This window comes from Pleuronectes platessa, chromosome 21, assembly GCF_947347685.1.
Source record: "Pleuronectes platessa chromosome 21, fPlePla1.1, whole genome shotgun sequence".
Taxonomy (NCBI): domain Eukaryota; kingdom Metazoa; phylum Chordata; class Actinopteri; order Pleuronectiformes; family Pleuronectidae; genus Pleuronectes; species Pleuronectes platessa.
Genome location: NC_070646.1, coordinates 18,274,304 through 18,298,167, shown reverse-complemented (window position 1 = coordinate 18,298,167; position 23,864 = coordinate 18,274,304). Strand labels below are relative to the sequence as shown.

Sequence of the window (23,864 nt, the reverse complement as noted above, 5' to 3'; positions counted from 1 at the left end):
CAGTCTACTGAGGATGACACGAGAATTGTCCTCTCCTTTAGATTCTGGAGATAACACAATTTTGATATTCTGAATCCTCTTAGAACATCAGCCTTCAGTAGACAGACCCCAGACCCCTGTGATTGGCGTCCCACCACCAAGACAGATCAGCCTCTATTAGAATTGATAATGCATCTTGAATAGTTGATATATTTCAATTTGTACTGAATTGCTAGTTGATTGATTGCGGTCCCGATAACCACATTGCTGGGTTAGCAATAAAATAAATTAAATTATAGAAAGAAACTCACTTAATTTGTCAGACTCAACACACTCAAGAGCCAGAGAAGATGTTATATCTGTGTTCCCACGCTAGTTTTACTCTTTAAGACTAGTTTAATGATTATATTTGTGAAATGTTTTGAATCTTTTTATGATACAGGTACATGTAATCTAATGGAGCTGGTGAAAATGACTTAAGTATTTTCTTAATACAGTATAGTGGCTGATCTTTTGACCTGCTTAGGTTGGCTGCAGCCGTTTACCTGCTCGAGACACCCTAAACTACAGGAAACACACTTACTGTTGTCTGAGCTGTGCTTCATGCAAGTTCTTTAAGGGCTCAAATTAACTGTAAAAAAGGGGAAGTTTAAAAAGGCAGCAAGATCAGAAATATTGTCTTCTTTTATTACATCTTCTCTTTCCTTGTCAAAACCTATAGCACCTACACTGCACAAAATGAAACTTGATCACCTCGGTCGATAGTCTCAAGTTAAGATGAGTGGGCCAAAGAGGTCTGGTAAGTTCTCTTCTTTCCAATTCCACACCCTCAGATTTCTTTATTTTCCAGACTTGTAGTCTTCCAATTGATGCTGACAAGTGACATAATGAAGACATATGAAGACATATATCAGACTTAATATCATTTAAACTCCATCAGGGGCTTGGAGTAGAGGCTCCATATTCAGACTGCACAGCTTTTTCTTGCTTCCTCAATGTGACTGAATTTACTACTGTGCCATTTTTTATGTGCACTGCCAGTGCAAGGCTATTTGGAAGGGTGTGTTCTCTTGACCTGTATTAAAGCTCCTGAGCTACTTCAGAAATATACCCTAACATTAATGAGTCCTCCTCAAACAGTTCTACAATATTGTAATTTTTTGTTTGTTTGTGGGCTGGATTTTATGTGCAGATATTTTTATATACAATCTATGATGCAGAATGAAGTTAGAGGATTTTATGTTCATCCTACCTGGTTTATCAGCAATGAAGATTTTATAGTCAAATGTTTTCCTTGAAATGAGACTGAATTTGCAACAATATTGTTCAAGTGTGTGGCTTTTGTATGATTTACTTGAATGAGTCATTTTTTTTTTTTATACATTGCATGTCGATTATTTCAGAGGTCTGTGAAGCAAGTGACACAATCTTCAAACCTAATTTTACACAGTTTCAAAATAGAAGGAGCAGACGGTGCATGGGAATGACATAATAAGTCGTGGCCTCGAGTTATGAATCTCTTCCTCAATAACAAGACCTGGTGAATCACATGATTTAGCCCTGACTGTGTGCACAGGTGTATCTTGAAAGGATGTGCTTTGCACATCTGGAAACACGGAGAGATTGAGATGTAGCCTACTGGTTGTGTATGAATACATGAACATAAATCTTAGTCAAATCAACTACGTGTAAGAATGTAAGGAGGACTTTGGTGTGGTGGAGGGAGCTGCTGCCGTAAATTGGTCTGAGCGCAATTTTCAGTGTACAGTGAAGAAGTTTTGGGTTATGTTGAGGCAGCAAGAAAGTTAATCTCCCCCCAAAATTATTCTTTCCTACTTAATTAAAGAATGAGCAGGTTATAAAACTCCAGGTCAAAATTGGGTTATGGAGAAACCAATTCCAGGCAGGCAGAAAGGCTGGTACATAAAACAGGTTCCTACACACAGGTAGTCATTACACAGGTAAAATCACTGGGAAAGAAGAGTTGATCTGACATCATGCACTGCCTTGGATAATGATAAACCTGGGAACATGCTCACCTTTACACTCTGATTCAAAATATTTAGTGGGCCGCCTTGTCTCTAATTTCTTGATTTAATGCCTTCTTAGCAAATTAAATGTTAATTACACTTACAATATGAGTTTAAGTTAAATTATTCATTTATTGAAATCCCTTCAAGCTAATCTCTCAATTAAATGACCAACATAGGCTGTCCTTCAATTAAAATAGGTAGGAAGTAATTGTTAATCATTTGTAAGTTGTTAACTTGCATTTGGACTCATAATCTCCTGACACAAGGACAATTAATCATTGTGTGTGACTTGGAGATAAAAAAAGTCAGGCTTTTGTTTCTCCTGTTTTTCTGTCATGTTTTGTAAGTATTTTGTATGAGTTCTCAACAACTCAACAAAACAACAGAGCCATGCCATTCTCATCACACTGAATGATTTTCTTCTTCCCTTAAAGAAGCATCACACAAAGTTTGTGGAGGAGATGTGTTGTCAGAGGCAACAGTCTCTGGTAGGGTCTCACAAACCGAGTTGTTCAATGTGGATGGATCAAAGGAAGAACGATAATGAAACTTCAATTTCAGAACTGCATCGCCTCACCAAAACAAGGGAGACTAGGGCCTTCTTCTGGAGCCAGACCTAAGGCATTAACTCGCCCATGAGCCTCTAGAAGATGGGCCTTGTCCCTTGGTAAAATAGTAAAGTAAATTTGTAGGGCATCTATATTTGTATTGATGCCTTGCATCCCAGAGTGGTACTTTACCTCACTGTTGTCGGTGGACTCACCTCCATGCAAAGCAGGGGATCTGAAACCAAACTGCTGGAAAAGGATTGCACTTTTTTCTTTTCTGAAGTTACCACTGATGAGAGGTGTTGGACAAGTCTGGGAATAATAACAACAGGGAAGGAGGGTTTTAAGCCGACTCTTAAAAATAGATAGATAGATAGATGGATACTTTATTAATCCCGTGGGAAATTCAGAAAACGTATAGATGGTGTGTGCCTCCCGAACTGAAAGTAGGAGATGATTCCAGAGGAGAGGAGCTTGATAGCTGAAAGCTCTGGCTTCTTCTTTACTTTTATAGGCTTTAGGGACGACAAGTAAGCCGCAATTCTGGGAGCGCAGTGCTCTAGTTGGGTGATATGGTACTATGAGAGATGTCCAAGGTTTGATGGTGTAATATTATTAAGGGCCTTGTAGGTGAGGAGGAGAATTTTGAATCCTATTCTAAATTTAACAGGAGGCAGTGTAGTGAATCTAATGCAGGAGAAATGTGATCTCTTTTCCTGGTACTTGTCCAGTTAGCAAAAAAGACAGTATCTCAGAGATATTAGCTTCCACTATCTATCACAGCCTGGACTGGACACAAAGCAGGCTGGGTCCATGGGTTTATGCTGTCAATGCCAAATTCTGAGCTCACCATCTGCAGCGTCAGCAGAAATCCAGATCCATCAGACCAGGCTACTGTCCAGAGTTACCGTAGCCTTCCAGCTACAACCATTCTCTTATGACCTATCTGATTCTCATAGAATGTTTTTTGTTTTGGCCTCAATTCCGAGGGCAGGAGGAAATCTCAGGAGATCGACAGCTTCAGAAAGACTCAATCCAGCTTGTCTGGTAGTTAGTGAGTGAACAGTACAGTTCAATGCAACAGCTTTTAAGATTATAATGTTTAGTTTATGTTGACCTGGTTCATTGAGCTTTCTGGTGAGATGGTGTTGTATTATACTTATTTTGTCAGTGTTAAACGAGTGGAGAAAAAAAAGGGTAAATATTCTTCCTATTTTGTATTTATGGAATACGACATATTTTGTCTTTGCCTAAAAATGTTGTCTTTCTAATTTAGTTGCATTCAAATAAGATGTTTTCACACCCAATCCGCACTGAAAATACACACACACACTCACCGACACCGACACACACACACACACACACACACACACACACACACACACACACGCAGCCTTTTCTGATGTGAGCTCATTCACAGGGTCTACCCAGTTGATGACGTGACTGTGATGAGGGTGCCAACACACACACACACACACACACACACACACACACACACACACACACACACACACACACACACACACACACACACACACACACACACACACACACAACACACACACAGACATACAAAAATAAACACACACACACACATACCAAACAACATTCAGTACACAGACCGTTTCCTTTATAAATCGGTAAAGTAGACAATTATAATAAGGTTAACTACACTGGATGTTGGTGCTGTTGTTAGTAGCAACAATATGGGTACAGTCCCGTTCTAAGGCAGTTGTATATTTTTCATTATGTTGGCTTTCCAGAATGGGTCTGGAGCTCTCTAATTTACACTGAGAGTAATCACTTAAGCATCCTGCTCATAGTGTCATTTCTAACCCAGCAGTTAAAACTCATTTGTAATATTTGCATCTGTGTAATCATGTGATTAATCCGCCTGCAGTCTTCAGACAAAAAATGTATCTAAACACAGGACTCCCCAAGCCTGGTTAATGTGGCCTGTGAGTGCAGCCTGACCTGATGACCAGTGGGAGAACACCAAGGCATTTTCACATATGCTGAGGATAGTGCAGTCAGTGAAGGTTTCAGTCAGGCTGATATGTGGTCGGCTGCTCTCTCCCACTCACAGAACACAGCTGAACCACAGCCACAGTCAGTGGGAGGACTGCACATTCACTGAGCAGGATTCATCGGTGCCCATAAATCGAAGACTACGACTGTCACATTTTCAAATCCTCTCAAGTTTAAAGGGGACATATTATGCCCATTTTACCACAAGTTGATATGGTTCCTTGGGTACTTAATGAAATGTCGGTCAAATATTTTGGTCAAAATACCACAAGGATCATTTAAAACAGCACCTTTTTACCCTGTCTAAAACAGCCCTCCTCAGATTGACCTGTTTTGAATTCCTGGTCTTTTACTCGAGAAGAATCAGCAACTGTGGGAAGTTAAACAGTCACCAGGCAGCACGAAGGCTCCTCAGTGTTATCACCACATCATCCGACAATTGCTGGCCATCGGGAGAATCCGAACTTTTCCTGATGAGCTGTTAAAACAAATTGGGCCATTGGCTGAATGTGAGGAATGCAAAACATCCGAGTGAGGAAGGGGGATGAACGTGGCTGTGCCCGACAAAGCAGGATATGCGGCCCACTCTGGTTCTATGACTGTCATCTGTCTCACCTCTGTCCCCCTCTGCAGCTTTCTCCGCTCTGTTCGGCCCCACAGCTCCGCCCGTGCACTTACCTTTATGTATTGATATATTTGTTTTATTGTTGAAACACCGAGGCAGCCGTACAATACAGTAACATCAAGGGAGGGAAGAAAAAAACACTTGAATTCAAACGTGCCTGGTGCTGTATCCATCTGTACTCTCTATGAACATGTGTTTTCTCACAGTGTTCCTTCACAAACAACAATAACAATCACCATAAATGTTGTTGTTGAATTGTGTACATATGAATTAAACTATAGCATTGAAAATATATATATAAATAAAATCTCTGTGCAGATATAAGCATTTAATGTATTGTTCTAAAAGTAGGTTAACTGCATGATTTTTGTCTGTGACATGGGCTCTCTGTGAGTTTTCAGACAGGTTTTGGTGGGTGGGTCAGACTCAAAAAGTTACTATGCATATTAATGTACTGGTCCAGGTGCCAATCATTTTAACTTCTTCACGGAATACACTGTTTAGTTTATGACTCTTTGCAAAAGATTGTTCTTCACAGTATCTAGAACCTTTCCAGTATAATTTTGAATTATAGAAAGATATAGTCCTGTAGAGGTATTCTCCATAAAGTGGAAATGCTCAAGTAAACGTCTCTGGAAACTCTACTGTACAGTGCTGAAGTTAGTGTGTGTAGCAGCCATCACTAGTGAAGATAAGTGCAGCCACAAGTGGATAAAGTGGCTACAGTGATGGCTGCCTGACGACTAGTACTGTGACAGTGCATTTCCAGTGAGACGATCCTTTGCTAACCAATTGATGATTTAGTTTGCAATGAAAAAGGTGGGATACAAGCAAAGGTAATAGAAGCCATGGTCTGCAGCAACTTTTTCATTTTATGATTGATTAATCCACAATTTCGTATATGATTTGTATATGATTTAATTATTGGTTGAGTTGAGTCCACTGCGTATAATTTAGGAGGATATGCAATTGACACAGTGGATAAGCTGAAACTGGCAACATTTCATAAGAACAATTGAGCATTTTTGTTAAAGAAACATACATAGTGTAGATTTTTTCAAATACAGTTGTTATTCAAACATAGAATATACTATATTTGTACTATAGATAAAACATATAATAGTGAGTTTTTCCCATGCAGTTTTACACAATGCCATTGTGTCTACTAATTCATGAGGCTCAATAATTCCTTGTTTATTTGTATTTAGAATTATTGTCAATAGAAACTAAACCAAGACAGTTTATGTAACAGGAAAAATATATCAAATGCATCCTGATCCATTATATGCACTGAATTCATAGTGTATTTATAAAAATGGGTGTTGGTTTATTAAAGCAAATACTGTATGACTGTCCTTTGTTTGCAGGGCTGTGGTTGTCCCATTGTATCAGGTTGAGAGTGCTTGCTGCTGAGTTGGTTTCAAACTGCAACTCAGCTGTATGTGTTTGGCCTGTTGTGAACCCCCCAAAAAATAGAGGAAACTCATGCAGTGCACAATACGATAATGTCCGTGCATTTGATGAAAGTTGCTCATGCCCATGTTGATTTGCTTTCAATCCTGACAGGATTCAGAATGATGAACAGCTGTTAAAACATCAGTTAGGATGTTTCTGAGAAATCTAGACTCCTCTCCTCCGTGTCAGCTCCAGGGTTCAAGCTTCCAGCAGTGGGAGTCTAGTTTAGGCTTTGTGTAATCACAGTCTATTGATCTACAGTAATTGCATAATGCAAAACAAATCAGAAAAAACATTCACACATGCACATGTTTATGTGATCTGCAGCTGATGATGTCTCCATCTCAACACAAAAACAGACTAAGAGAATGCCGTTGATTGGTTTGTATGATATAACAGGTCTGAATGGGAAACTTATGACTGGGGGGAAATAACAATCTTGACAAGTCAAAAATGTGTATATATATGTAATGCTTTATAATGTATAATAATATTTAAAATAATATAGGTTTTCAGTGTGCATGAACTACTTATTTGGATTTCTCAGTTCCCTCTGTGGTGTCCTTGACTGCGTACAGCTAATTGTGTGGTGGATCTGGAGAGGGCTGCAGATTGACAGACAGATGTTTAAAAAAAATCCAGCTCAGCTGGAAATAGACATGGCTGAAGGGTAATCATGTTTTACTGTGTCAAAAGTGAGCAACTGGCAACAATTTTTCCTCCAGATTTCGACATTTCTTGGGTTCAAATGTGGGTTTAACACTAACCTTGTAATGGAAAGCATCAATGGTAGTAACAGAATCTTCCTGCAGCCATGTCTCTGTGAAACACTATACTGACACAAGTCCCTCAAATTCCTCTCGAGGGGCTCAAGCTCCTCCGCCTTGTTGTCCAGTGATGTCATTTCTGAGATGTTAGCCCATGTTAGTTCATTTTGCACCGGTTAATCTCCTGCTCTCGAGAATCTCTCTCTCTTTCCCTCCTGTCTTCAAAATCAACATGCTTCTTCTCGTCTGGTTAGAGGGAACCACACAATGCTGCTCTGTTACTGTACTTAGCGACATTTGTGATTATGGCAGGAATGTCACTGGCCAGCTCTGCGTGGGTTTGTCTGTGTATGTGTTTGCTAGATGTATTATTAGAGTCAGTGTAGTAATGCGGAAGCCAGCTGGATGGGATAGTGTCAACAGTAGTGTAAAATCAAACCAGTGGACAAAACGTTTAACAGAATACTAATTGTATTTGGGTCAAAACAATGAAAACACATTTATAGAAGTATTGTTGAACATCGCATTGATCATTCCCAGTAATGCTAAAGCAAAAAAAGAAACTACTTCTGATTGATAATTTAAATAAAAATCTTTAGTGCTTGATGCTACAGGAAAAAAAAAAAAAAAAAAAAACGTTACAGGATGATTGCAAATGCTAAAAATAGCATTAGCACAGGAGGAGTTATAAGTTTTTTTTCTTCTAGGGAAACTACAACCACAATATTCAGCATAAAGCTCAGGTCATACCAGAATGAACTGAACTGAGCCAGTTGTAGAAGTAGTCATTTCCTCTGTCAGAAGATTTCTTGCTCCAACAATTTTTTTAACCACACAGGGGAAGATAAAAGTCGTATTACGCCGGTTTCACACTGGAAGCGCCCCTCCTTTCTGCGCCCATGTTAATCAATTGGGCTGTTCAGAAATCCAACTAAAAATTGATTTTAAACAATATAAATTATATATTATTAGGATATTTCCTGCTGTTCTCCTGGAGTTTCGAATTGCCCGATTTATCCCCCACCTGATGAAATTTACTTTTAGTTTTTTTTTATTATGTACTTACACATTTGTCAGTTGTATCTAAACAGACACACACTAGTAGCACACAAGCAGACAGACAGACAGACAGAGAGAGAGCGAGAGAGAGAGGGGGATGGAGGTGGTATGGCTATAGGCTTGCCGAGGTCAGTCACTTGTGAAGACCATCATCATTTACCCCCTAACCCCTACATCAAACGGAGCATACAACAACATATCAGCTATATTTGTGATTACTAAGTAGTAGTAGAAGCAGAATTTCGTGCTGAGAGGAGCGAAGAAATGTGCATCCGGTGTGACCAGCTATGCGCCTTCGTGCATGAGAAGTGATGTTGCACGGCACTTCGTTGTGCTTCCACGTCCGGTGTGAACCGGTAAAGTATTTCTATACATGTGACAAAATTATAGAAAATATGAAAGAAATGAGATACGTTTAGCCACAAGAAGGACCGACATTTGTAAGATTTAACCAACTTAATCATGCTTATGTCGGTTAATTCAGTTAATACTTTCCCCAATGCGTGCTCACAGACTGATGGGTTCATGCTACGTTCATTTGCATGTCCTCCCTCCTCAGTCCTCCGCTGACCTATGTTTAAATTACACTTAAAAAAAAACGCCATCACTAATGAGAAGTTATTAGGACACGTACAGTACTTACTTACTTTGTGTTTGTTTGATTCGCTACAGACAGACACGTATTTAAACTCATTGAAAAGAAAGTCCAACATTTTACGCGCACGCAGTTCACCTGCCACACACAACACACGATTTAATGTGGCCAGGACATCAGGGTTAAACTGACCGGAACAATACAGATTCATGATCCGACACCATTGATTAATAGAGAGAAGTTCTTCCCGCAGATTATTATGCAACACAGTGTTTTAACTTCATTGTTGCAGAAGAAGCAACACCCTTTTTGTCCAGGAACACAGAAATGTAAATTAAACAGTTTTTCAGAAAGATCGAACCAATTTAAATGCAAACACAGAATTTCAAATCTTAAATGAAAGGTAGAAGAAAGAAGAATAATTTTATATAATCTGCCCCTCTTTCACAAGATTTAAATAAACAAAGTAAATAATTCAATAAAATATCAAATTAAAATAGCTGGCAAAAAAATAAAAACGTAAATCAACACATTTCTTCAACATACTGGCTTCAATAGTTTTTTTAAAACATACAATATTTGGTTTACATTCTTTTGTTACTTTGTTGACATTTTTCCGTAAACTGATTCCTTTCACTGTAATTTAACATTCCACCAATTCTGTTCTGAATTTTGTTTATTATAAGACTTTGTCTTTTTTCTTATGAACTCCATACATAATTTGTTGTATACTGTAATCTACTAGTTCCTAATTGTCAACAGCTATAACTGAATGAATAATAGGTTTGATGGATCTCTTATCACCCAGCCTGAGCCACAAGAAGTAATTGTGTGTTGAAGCCCTTGTGCGCTCGACAGGAAGAAGCAGTTTTGTATTTTTGTTGCCAACAAGAAATTGTAAGCAGTGGTGGGCGGTTATGAGCTGAGCCACATGACTGCAGCTAGTTTCATTCTGGTTGCGTCATCATCAGTAAGCCTGCTGCATTTCAATAATTGTTCCAAGTAAAGTTCCACCATGTGCCTACCCTTCATCAGATGTCAATTAAACTTGGTCTGTGTGTTCCCTAGATGCAGGATGTCTTCCTTCAGTGAGTCCAAACATCTTAGTATTTAGTATTTGTGACGGCTGCTTTTCAATGAGTTCAGGATTACTTGGTAGAACTATACACAAACACTGCCTGAATACATCTACCAAGATTTATGATAATAGGACAAATCGTTCATGAGTTCTACCCATCCTCATACCAAACCCCACCCCTTGTAAAGGTCATTGGTTAATATCTTGAAAACTAAACAAGATATAGATAAACTTTACACAACTTCTAATAAGCTTTGGTCAATGGTGATCTTAAAATTAGGATGCAATCAGGCCTAGGATTTGTTATAAGAACGTTTCAAGATGGAAGAAAATCCATCATGGTCGTCTTGAAGACACTCCAGTATTGCCCTCAGGTCAAGTGTTGAGCTGAAAGATGAACAATCTCAGGTCTTGGACTCTGGAGCAGGTTTTCTTCAGGACCTCTGCATGTGCAATGCATGTCCCAGCACAGAATCTGCTCTTCGCAACGTCTCTCAAATGACTCACTGCTTTCTTTAGAGTGTGGTATATTTAGTTTTTGACCAAAACCCTGATTTTGACATAGTGGATAACTGTATTCTCTTAAACATTCTCAAAGTCCAGGTAGCAGCCCCCCAGTGCTTTGCAACTACCGATAGGAATTTCTCAGTTAAGATTGCGAGTTTCTTCTCCTTATCTGCCTCCATCACTTATGGAATACCTCAAGGTCCTATGTTAGGAACCATTTTATTTGCTTTTGTAAATGCTCCCTATAGTTTCTCTCTTTCTTAAACATGTCTCTCCTCTATGACACATTACATTGGACATAAGCTCTTTAGTGAAAGATTGCTTATTGTAAAGGATAAATATTGATACAATTATGTCCTTCCTCTCTTTCAACGACCTGAAGGTAGTTTTCACAGAGAGACAGCATTATACTTGTACTAGCATCCTAGCAACATTTTATACAAGTACAACTATAAAGAGAAATAACAAATATTTTTTTGTACAATCCTTTCAGTTTGTTCCAGACAAATCTGCTTTTGAATTAACTGTGGCTTAAACAGAGAGTAAGACAAAATAACACACAGGAACAACTGATTGTCAAAACATGTGTTGAGATGCACCAACTCCAAACAAACATGGAACACATTACTCTCAACCAAAATAATAGATAAGAACCAAAACAGGTCACCTACAAACCAATTTAAACAAACAGTGCTCAGCAGGAAGCTGATTATTTCCCTCTGCCTCTCCAAATACTTCCTTTTATAGCCACATATCGCAGTGACAAATGTTGTATAATGAGAACATAATGAAACATTATTCACATACAAATACATTGCTCAGCAACAACATTGTCCTTGCTTGTAATAAACATGACCCCAGGTTGAAACCACAAGATCTAGCACTTTAATGTCTGTTTAAAATTCTTCATTTAAAAAATACAAAGATTTATGTATCCTCAGCTCTCTGTAAACTGTTATTAATTCCTTAGGCAGACTTTATAGGAAAGATCAGTTTTTTCATCTGTTGTCCAACCGTGTCTTGCATCTCAGAGGTTTTCTCATGATCTCACAAATGTCTACTGTCTGCCTGGAAAATAAAATATTCTAGGTTTAACATTGCATTGAAGAAGACCAGAACAAGGTCCTGCGATCATATTGAACATTCGGGATGCGTATACAGTCCTTCAGTAGAGTAGTCCAACCGAAGGAATTTATTTTGCTATTTCAGTTCTGTATAAATTCATTTTCATTCTGACTCTTTACAAATAAACAAAACCTGAACATGAAGTTATACTTAAATACAGTTTGGCAACTGTGATCCTGCATCATCAGTACATCATCAGGACCTACATTGGGAATTTAAGTTAAATGCTTCCCATGTGTATGGTATCTGGTTTAAGAAATTAACGATTGATGTTGACACAAATTCAAATGCATCTTGTAACGTAAGATATTAATGAACTGTAGCATATAAAACTCAACACTCTTTTGACTGCAGAAGATTGATCAGAGAACATCTCGATGCACAAACATATCACATTGGCTACCAAATTATTTGTATAAATATACAAACAACAGTTATATAACTTACAGAGAAAGTAGTAGATTTACATACAACAACAAAAATATGTGAATTTCACAACAATGTGACCAAATTACAAATCCAGACAGTGAATCCTACAGTCTTTTTCTTTCAATAAAATGTTATAAATATTTACATTTAATGTGTATTTATATATGTCTGATTTTGTTTTTGACATTGGCTCGTCCTGTTCATTGATGATACCAGTCTGACACAAATCTGTGGACAGATGTTGTGTTTCTTCACAGATGATGTGTTCAGCTGCTCTATTGCTGCAGGGTTTGTTGTTGCTCTGCCTTCTGCTTCAAAGTACTCCAGAGTTTGTCTCTGTGTGTTTCAGTTTGTTTGGGATCATGGTCACTCTGTAAAATTCCTCTCTTGACAAACCTCTTGAAACTGGGAGTAATCTTTTCATTTAGTATTTGTTTATTTGTTATTGTTTATCTGCATTCAAAGCTCCGTCTATAAACGACATCTTGCTACACCGTCTGCTCTCATGCAGCCCCCATCAGCAAACTCCCACCTCCATGTTTCACAGTCAGCACTGAGCAGTCACTTGCTGGACTCATATATTTTGGTTTCATCAGACCAAAGAACATTAGCTAGGCTTATTTTCAAGATCTTTATTTTCATTTGAAGTTTTCTATTATTTTGTGAGCAGTGGTTTTCTTCTTGGACACCGTCCGTGTCCTCCCCGCTCTCTGATCCGATAGTTCCCTTTTAATGAACAAAACTCAGTCCTCCTGGGTTAACAGATTATCTGTGTGTTATGTCAGAAGCTATTAACTGTGTGTACAGAATTGTGTGTGTATCTTTGATGGACTCTTGTAACCTTCCCATCTGAAAGTCTCTCAGTCTAGTTCAGACAGTCCCTGACCATGTGGAGACTCGTACAGGAAGCAGGTGACTTGCATTATGGTGTGTAGAGCGCACTGAAGACCTCTCCCTGTGTGGAGTCACATGACTTTGACCAAAGATGCTTAGTGGAACTGGAACCAAGGGGTCAACAAACGTTGACCCTGATTTATTTTCTGTCTGTTTTATTACCACCAAAGTTATAGTGCAAGAACAGATGTTTGGGTTATAGAGCGGAGAGAGGCACCGTTCCTTATTTACTGTATCATCGTGATTTGACGCTGCTTTTTTAGGGTAAAGTAGTTGCATAATGTCACAAAGCTTTATTCATTAATTGAGGTATGGAAATTGCCCTTAACCTTTTAAAAGCGGTTCATCACATTTTCACATTTTATTATTTCATTAAACTATTCATTTGTGAATACATTTTATAAATCAGAGTAAATTACAGTAAATAAGTTCAGTAGTATTTCTTCTGTGTGCAGCAGTATTTGATCTGTTTCCCTCTTCTCTGCTTTTCTCAGATTACATCATCACTGACGCTTCCCCTCCTCCACACTCGCTCACTGTCTCTCTCTGTGCCAGGCTTTAAAACCCTCCTCCGCTGACCTGCCCACTGTCAGTGTGTGTGTGTGTGTCTTCAAAATCCCTGATGCTGTAGAACACTGGATACTTGGAATACTCACATACACACACAAACACACACACACACACACACACACACACACACACACACACACACACACACACACACACACACACACACACACACACACACACACACAAACACACACACAGAGAGAGAGAGAGTGCTACAGTACAGACTGACACACATCGAGCTGAGCAATCTGCCATATACAGATACTGATGAAATCACTTGGTAAGATAGTGACTGATTTAGTACCATCTGTTCTTCATCAACTAAATATATGAACAAGCTGACTGAATATAATAATATAATATATGTAAATTAAGGTGAGGGGCTTTCGGAGGGAGTGGTGCCATACTGTGTGTCCCTCCATAGCTTTAATATTAGATGTAGAAGACATACATATATATGTATATATATATATTAGAAGACATCAATACAACTGATGGTGCTGGTCAAAATAGTCCTAATACAATCTATCACTTTTTTCAAAATGATATAACGTTTAAAAATGCCTTGATCTCGACACTAAACACTAATGCTCATTTCTGACTATGATTAGGACACATATAAATTTAATAAATTAGAGCAACTCTAATGAGTTATTTAAAAAAAAAAGAATGGATGATATATATATATATATATATATAAAGTAACCAGCCTAATGACATCCTCACTCTACGTAAAATTCCGGATTAATTTAAAGATTTTTTAAATAACTTTAAAATTTCAACATGGGCTGACCCCTACTTACATTTTGCAGCTCTCGACTCTACAAATCCAATCGCACCCTGAGATCAGCCAGCCTGATGTTAGCTGCGCCTAGGTCAAGGCTGTCTTCTCCTGGTGACCAGGCTCTCTCTGTCAGGGTCGGAGGCTCTGGAACTCCCTGACTGAAGCGATTCAGTGCGCCAACTCACTACAGATCTTTAAATCAATGCTCAAAACACATTTTCAGCATTTTTAACATGTGATTTGTAACTGTGCTGCTACTGTGTTGTTTGAACTCCTTTTATTCTATCGTATCTTACATTTTATGTTGTTTCTTAAATGGGACAGCTTTTACTGCCTATGACAGGAGGTCTTAGTTAAAAATAGGCATGGAGGTAATGACGTCTGATCTACTGAGCGGGCCACATGGCTTTCACAGCACTGCCATACAAGCCAGTAGCCAGTCAGATTCCCCTTCAGCCTCAGCGTAGCCTCAGGTTCAGCTTTTAACATTATTTGCGATAAAAAGGCCGAAATACCTGACAACGTCATGGTACAGATGAAGATTATTGTTTTCATTATAACATATCATAATCTCAACGGTCGAGGCAGATGGCCGCCCACACTGAGTCTGGTTCTGTTTGAGGTTTATTCCAGATAATAAGGGAGTTTTTTGCCTCTAGCCAAAGAGCTGCTTCAAATTGAATTGAATTAAATAGTTTTTTTTTTATTCATTTGTTTCTTGTTTTGTTAAGCACTTTGTAACCCTGGTTAGATAAGTGCACTAAAAAACAGTTATCATTATTATGATTCATCACCATGAACTCACACACAGTAGATTATTTTTTTCAGTCCCAAACACACAGACAAACACACAAACACACACACACTCATGTCCACTAAAGCAGAGCGCCAAATGTGGGTTAATCCACCTCCAGCAAATGCAACATTTTCCCTCTATTTAACATCAGATGAAAACTGCAGTGAGCAGCCGGTAAAGGACATTCCTGAACTTTGACTTAATGAGACACTGTTTTATGCTTTGACATACAGCAAACTTTAAATCATCTCACAGAAATAAAGAATCACGCTTTTCAAATGCCTTGAATTATTCTTTAAATATTTAGTTTTTTCATTCTCTATTTGTTCATCTCAGTATGTCTGTCTATCTGCCTGTCCCTTTGTTTTTTTCTGTTTGTCTGTTCATCTGACTGTCCATTAGTCTTTGTCTGGCTCTTTATCTGTCTTTCCATCTGTCCATTTCTCTTTGTCTTTCTTGCTGTTTGTCTCTGTCTGCCCCCCCTCCCCATTGTGTTTCAGGTAGGTCATATTTAATGTCTCCTACTGTTGAATAAGTTGTTGTGCAAGATGTTGTGTATTCAGCTCTGTGCTGCTGTCGAGTGTCGTTCTGATGAGCACTGACCCTGCACTTTAATGTGCCTTTTGTGAGTGTGCGCACATTTCAGTTTTTTTCCCCGTGGCTTTTGTGCTTGTGGAAAAACTTGTGTAGAATTGTGTGTACTTCCATGTTTGTAAGAGCCTGTTTGAGTTATAGAACTTATGGAGGAAGGACATTTTGGACTAGTGTGGACATTTTGTCCTCACAGCTTCAAAGAGCTTTGTTTAGGTTAAATGACAGGGTTAAATATTTAGTTGTGATGGTTAGGGGTAGGTTTGTGTTGAGATGTAGCTTGGAGGGGCACAGGGGGAGAGTGCTAGAGAGGCTGTATAATGCATGATGTCAATTAGTGTTCTCACAAAAATATAAGTAACTGTGTGTGTGTGTGTGCGTGTGTGTGTGTGTGTGTGTGTGTGTGTGTGTCTGTGTGTGTGTGTCTGTGTGTGCGTGCACCTGAAAAGAATTTGCTTCCTCTTCCCACACACACTGAAATAGACATGTCTTTTATAGTATACAATATCACACACACACTGCATACTAACTGTATTTAGACATATTTAAGCTCATACAGTTGTTGTAAATGTACACCACATCTTTTTTAAGTCTATTTTCTTACAGAACAGCATGGGCTCTTTTCATCCACTGGTTGTGTGACTCTCTGTAATTCTAGTTCTCTTACCCTTTGATGTACTGCTATAGTTCTTTCCTCCTTTGTAATGTCAGTCCGTTGCTAAAAGCAACACATCTAACACAGCTGCTTCATGGTAGAAGCCTTTAGATAGCGATCTTTGCTTTGGATACTTGGAAGGAGTGGAAGCAATGTGTGATCTCATCTCATCACCTTTTCATTCAATATGGTTATTTGTTAGCAAACAGCTCTTTAGTTCCACATCCGTCATATGAGCGGTGTTTTGTGTGCACTTCACTGTTCTCCCTCTCTTGTAGCTCTGTGTTTGGTCTCCCCCACCTACTGGGAAATATCTAAATGTTCCACTATGTTCACCAGCTGCTTGTGGCTGTGTCTATGTGTTTGTTACTGAGCAGGTATATGTCAGCATTTTTTTAACAGTTGTTTCTGTGAAGCAGAACAGCAGAGGTGGGGTTCAGACAGATACACAACGAGCTGAGACTCACTATAAAGCTGAGGGAAGCTACTGATTCAGCTGATAGCTCTTTGCAGTTTTATCACTTCCATCATCATATTGTAATATGGTATGTTGCTATAAAAATGTCCATTTTAGCCACACAGCAACTTTCTTAGAAGACCTATGGCGGTCATGTAAATTATGACATTATTAAATACGAGGGAGCTGCACAATGAAATTAACAGTCCAGAAACCTGCCATTGATTATTGTACAAACTTTATATGCAAAGAATGATTGAGAGCAGACCTTCTCAGCAGACGCTCACAAGGGGTCTTTCTTAAATCAGACCCACCCGACTCCCTCTCTGCAGTCACACTCAGCTGAATACAGCTCCTTTTTTAAACTGTAAGGTATAAATACAGTGGCAGGGACAAGTTTTTGTCTGTATTTGAGTAACGTCTCCTAATAACGATTACTTACAAATTAAACTCACCTCCAAGCTCATCTGCTGTAATTTTTTCTTTTTATCTGATATTTTTAAGCTACTTGGTTTTTGTAACAGTACCTCAATTTACACATCACTTTTTTACGATCGAATGAAAACACCAGAGAAGGATTTATATGATCGTAAATAGTGTAACAATGTAAAGTTTAACCTTTACATTGTTAATGTCTACAATAATAAACGTCTGTCTTAGTTTGAGCACATTCTAAGTAAATGTTTGGATTGATTGTCGCTCAGATATAACATCTGTATGGAGAGCGTTGCATGGCAATCACAACACATGGGTTAGGTGTCACTTCAGCATATAAGATTTAGGTGAAGGGATCTATTGGCCCGAATTTGAATATAAAATAATCTTAGTGATGTTTTCACTAGTGTGTTTTATCTATATTGTAAGATTTTTTTTTTTTTACCCTAGAATGGGCCCTTTATATATGAATACTTTATATTTAGATCCTCTCTACGGAGGCCAGTATGTTTTTTAAAGTTGTCCAGACTGGACAAACTAAACACCTTTTGACAACTGAGGCTTCCACAGATTCTCTTTTATGTTTATAAGGGGAGGGTGAGGTGAAGGGTATTCAGCTGCAACATGCAACTTCACCACAAAATGTAACTTACTTCAACACACTGAACCTTTAATGTTCCGTACCCTCCCTGCACACAGAATAGAGGGTGTTGGGAGGTATTTGAGAAAAGGACATGGTTAATAGCTGACCAGTGTATTGTGTAGTGACGGATAAAGTTGAATGTTGTGTTTATCGTGTTACAGATTTTTGAGCTGCTTGAGATTTTAAGAACCCCATGTGTGTGTGTGTACTCTATATGTTGGCTTATTGATGTTACCATTAGAAGGGAGCTTTGAATCTAGTGTTGGGTCAAAACGCAATGAAATTACTTTGATTTATGATAATTGAGATTTAACACCACAAAAAGTCAGACCAACACACTATCTAGAAACAAGGCCACAGGTCAGTCAAATATGCTTCCAGTCTGCAACAGCCACATTTGCTGTAGGTGAACACATGTGTTCCCTGTGTATTAGATGATTATTAACATTTCAGCGACACTCAATAAAGTTTAACTTGCAACTAAATTGGTATGATTGCTGATCCAGTGTCATCCCATCACAAGCTGTGAGTGTCGTACAGTGGATTTTTAGCAAAATTTTACCGTCTCAGCAATTTCCTGTACTGATAGGGCATATGATCAGGGTTTCGATGATTTTGGGAAAAGGAAACCAAAGTTAAAAAAAAAAACAAAAAAAACTGCATTTTCCCTTTATCAAGTTGTTTGTAATCTAAACCACAAACAACCAATTAGAGTTTGTAAACTAGTTTGCAGGACGTATTATTGAATGCAGTCTGGTCTGTCTATGAGTCAGCCTCTAGTGGTCATTAGAAGACATGCAGCTTCAACCCTCAACAATTATGTTACTTTCCCATTGATTCTCTTTATCATTTTCTCTCTCTCTCTCCATAGAAGGCTGGAATGCAAACCGCTGCTGACAGACACCAGACGTCTTCATGCAGGGAGCAGTTCCTTTCCATCTGTGTATGTGTGTTTGTGTGAGTGTGTTTGTGTGAGCCATAATAAATGTCACTGAGGCATGATTCTTGGTAACAATAGCCATAGTAGATAGCTCAGATAGCTGACCATTTGTTATGTGTGCATGTGTGTGGGCAGGAGAGGGTGAATGTGCTAGACATTAGAAGTTTCTAAAGAAGACTTACATGGATCTGCGTATCTGTGTGTTATGGTTTTCCCACAGCTCACATGTCTGAATCAGAACCACATTGACCATTGAATTCCTGATGCAGCTTAGGACAAATGTTCCCCACTTGGAGCCATATAACACTGGATCATTTTCAGAGGCTCTAACTTGGACCTTTGTGTTCACACATACATCCCCTCCGGAGACTGTCCTGGGATTGCAGTTTCTTTTTTTATTTGACATGGGTCATGAAACTGATTATCCTGACATGGCAGATGGTAAACATAGACCAGTGCATTATATATTAAATAGAGAGTGCATGAAATGCAGACTGTGGCTAGAAGTGGCACAGTAAGTTTTATTTTGGTATCTCAACATAAGAGGCGTTGGTAGGAAGGATAAGAAGTTGGAGTCTGATGGGGAAACACTACAGCTGCGAAGAGTTTCAAAAAGAGCTTTAACACGAAAACTTATAAGAAGGAGTTGAAAAGCGATTTTGCAAAACTACTGGTTCTAACAAGGATGTACTAGCAACTAAAGTGATGCTGCAATGAAACGTGGCTGAGAGGGCTAGCCTGAGTGTCTTTGTGATCTTGACTGAATGATAAAACTTGTGTGGGGAATTTGGCGTGAGGCGAGAGCCAGAAGCCAAGCCCAGCTGTACATGAATACAGGACCAGGCAATGATTGGGTACAAAGGAACACTCAGGGAGGAACTCCAGAAGGTGAAATCCAAAAAGTGTCCACAAACATCTTTCTGCAAAGTCCTCTCTGTTCTGTCAGAGCGTGGCACTATCATGACAGCTTGTCATTTTTCACTGATGCTAATTTGTGAAAGACTGTGAACACACCATGTGTGTCAGCGCAAGGAGATCTGATGACACTGATACCACCAAGAGGAACTGTGAACACGTGCTCTTACACTGTAGTTGCTGGCGTTACACTGGTGATCTGCCCTCATAAAGAGACGTTTTATTTTCATGTTTCTTATCATTTGTATCTGGTTGTTTAACTTCCTTTCTTTGTCTTGTTGTTGTTGTTTGAGCTGCCCTCATGTGATTCACCTGTCCTCAGTTATCCCTACCTCTCTGTGTATCCAGTCTCTGTGCTCCCAGTCCTCTTTGTCAACTTTTCATCTCCCCCTTCATGCTTCTGTTTTGTTCCTGAGGTTTTCCCTTTGTGTTCATTGAGCATATGGACTGTGTTTGCATGACTACATGCCTACTGCTGATTGTTGATCAACCATCACGATCTCATATACATGATCCACCATCATGGTCACGATCGACAATGACAACCCACAATCTCAATCCACAATGTGACTGCTGCAGCGATCCTGGATCTGCAACAATAAAGCACAAGGGCTACGTGAGGAAGTCATGCTCGTAATAATACTATTGATGAGACAATAATCTGATGAAGAGGAGGAGGATATTAGATATTAAATATGAGATGTGTAATCATAAATATAATATTATGGTTCCTCTGCACCCTTTATAAATTAGATCCTGTTCCAATTTAAGACTAGGGTTGCAAGGTAATTGTGGTGATGCATGGGAATACATAAGGTTTGTGACTTCGGCTCTGGAAATCACTTTCTTCGTCCAGCTTACAGTTGTCCATTGCTTCAGATTGTGTCCTTTAGACAGTCACTTGGCATCGTTAAACACTCACAGTGTTGATGGGCATACAAACAGATGTATGCTGATTAGATTAAGCTGCTGTGATATGTGAGCAGACATAGTTTTAATTGATTGTAACACTCTGATGTGGGACATGCTGTTATGCTGTTACTGTGACTGACTGATAAGCAGCTTATCGTAGCAACATGATAGTACACACTGTGAGTACACACTGTGCCACTGTGTGTGTGTGTGCGTGTGTGTGTGTGTGTGGCAAAGCAAATATTGTCTGTTGTAATGCTACGCTCTGTAATGGATGTAAACTGCAACTGGTTGATTGAGGCATCAAACCAAAAGACATTAATCTAGCAGAGGTAGAAAAAGGACAAAAGATTTCCTTAAATGAAAACTCAGTTTAAATCAGGAACTATGTGATCAGTGAAGAAGTTATCATCACATTCCTTAAAATCATTATAATATTACAGTGGCAACAAAATTAACAAAGTGAACTGGTTTATACATTTTCTCCATTCAAATAAAAGACAACATGCCAATGTCAGATGCACGCCTGCCTACAAACCAAACAATGTATCAATGTAATCAAGAATGTAATGTAAACAAAGACAAGAAGCCTGGTTCAGAGCGTGGTTACACATCCAGTTGTGAAATACCAAACTGTTGATAGTGAAATAAAAAAACAAGTGTGGTTACGTTAATGAATTGATGAGCGATGAGCAGGCTGCACCTGACGTGGTGGCAGTGGAAAGGTGTGACATGGCTTCAGACTCAGTTTAAGGATGGTTGGATACCTGGCATGTAGACTCTACTGAGAGACACTTGCAGTATTGCCTATTGGATTCAACTTCTTCCTTTGGAGTCAACGAATGTTGATGAAGATGATGAGAACACTCCGATTTATTAGCAGCTACAACAAGCGACGCAAAATGTCTCAGTGATTCTGGGTTAAAAAATGCATTGACCTCTAACTTCTATCCTCTTTGTCTGTGTGTGTGTGTGTGTTTGTATCTAGGATGATGAGGTGGTCCTACAGTGCTCAGCTACCATCCACAAGGAGCAACTGAAACTCTGTCTGGCTGCTGAAGGCTTCGGAAACAGACTCTGCTTCCTTGAATCCATCTCAAACTCCAAGGTACTGATACAAGCTTTTATTATCTCCTATAAGATGAATAATAGAATACTGCACATATGACATGCACAGAATGTGTGTAAGTAAGGTGTGTAACATTACACTTTCCTCATTTGGGTGAGTTTGTATAAAGAGTGACAAAGTGTACTGAACCGGAAATGATGGACGAAAGGACACAGGACTTCTCCCTGGGATACAAGGCTTACGATTTCATTTGAAATGAATGTGGGCAGTGCAGGATGTGGCACCAATGAGAGCCAAGTGTGGTCAATCACACAAACTTTGATGCAATTTGTTATGGCTGTGAAATCGCAAGTCACTGTTCACAAAGGTTGAACTCCACATGCTGTAGATGTACTTTACCAGAAGAAGTGAATGTTTTATTCGCCCCTGCACCAGCACAGAATGGAATTGAACTGGAGGCAAAGTTTTTCCACTGATACATTAGCTTATAATTGACCGTGCCCTTACTCAATACAGCCAAAGTTGCGTAAGTCACACAACAAAAATATTACCTTCATTTTTTGTTTGAAAGCAGCATAACAACTGCACAGCAAAACCATGTTTATACAAGTATTTTTTAAATATAAAAAAAGACATCTAACCAAACACATCTAAGTATCCATGAAGTATTTCTACTCTGTTGACCCCACACCAATGTTGGTCACCTCACCAGATGAAGAAATTCTGCAGAAGAAATTACTGTCCTGTGTAAAACGTGTGTCAAACATGTAAAGATTAAGTCAACAATGAGTAATGAAACACGTGTGTTGTTTCCTGTTGTCTCAGAATGTGCCTCCAGATCTGTCCATCTGCACCTTTGTCCTGGAGCAGTCTCTGTCAGTACGAGCCCTGCAGGAGATGCTGGCCAACACAGAGGAGAAGGCTGACGGGGTGAGCGTGAAGACACACACGCACACACACACACACACACACACACACACACACACACACACACACACACACACACACACACACACACACACACACACACACAGACTGGGAGATGACCAGTCGGTTGTGAGACACCAGCACAGAGGAGGTGGTGGTGGACACAGTGACAGTGAGTCTGTGGCTCTCTGTTCATCCTGGACAGAATCATCCCCCTCTTCCTCATGTCACATGGTTCCTCGCTAGTACTGATCACTGTCCATCAGGTGGCTGTTGTCATTACACTGTATCAACAATGTGTTTCCAAACAGTTCCTCAACAGTTATATTAGAGAAGTGGTGTGATCCTGTTTGTGCAGCTGCTGTCCTTTACAAAACACTTGACCATCAGTGTTTGTTTGACTGCCATCAGTCATCATCCCGATCAAGAAGACAGGCATTATACTCTGTGCTTTCAGTTATTTAATTAGATTTAAGCATTTTTACTCTAGAATCACCGTTTTATTTGTTGATTGTTTTCAAGGTTCATGTGTTTCTTTTATTTCTGAATTAACTGTATTTTATCAATTAGAAATATATCTTCTGTTACTTGCTACTACTAATGCTGCTATATGCTACTTGAACTAGCTACTGTGATGGAATGGTGGAATTACCAAACCTTCAAAACAACATGCTCAAACTTTATTTATCATTGTCAATTTCAGAAAATAAAAATAGACAAAAAAAATTGACAAAGATTGGACTATTGATCACGGTAATTTTGGAGGCATTGAAAACCAACTTTCCCTCAACTTTGCGGCAGTGCAGAGAAGTTATCACTTGTTTCTAACCATCAGTATCCACACTGCAAGGACAATCCATTCACCCCAGTTTATTTTTTCTGTAAGATCCACATTTTCCAATTATATAGCAGAGATTTAACTAGCATTACAAATTAAATTAATGAAAACATTTTAAATCAAAATGTAGTGTTATTGCAGCAACTTACTGTGTCAAACACATAGCACTTGGGGAAGAACTGTTTTTTGGCCATATATGACTTGCAAGAC

The 23,864-nt window shown here is 39.0% G+C and overlaps 1 protein-coding gene across 1 annotated transcript in view; it reads left to right on the top strand.

The window, feature by feature from the left end:
• Window positions 1-23,864, top strand: part of ryr2a (ryanodine receptor 2a (cardiac)) — a 157,821-nt gene that overhangs the window by 23,658 nt on the left and 110,299 nt on the right. The window contains exons 2-3 of the mRNA XM_053414411.1: window positions 21,809-21,928; window positions 22,715-22,819. Of these exons, the coding sequence (XP_053270386.1) occupies window positions 21,809-21,928; window positions 22,715-22,819 (225 nt within the window). The remainder of the gene's footprint in view (window positions 1-21,808; window positions 21,929-22,714; window positions 22,820-23,864) is intronic.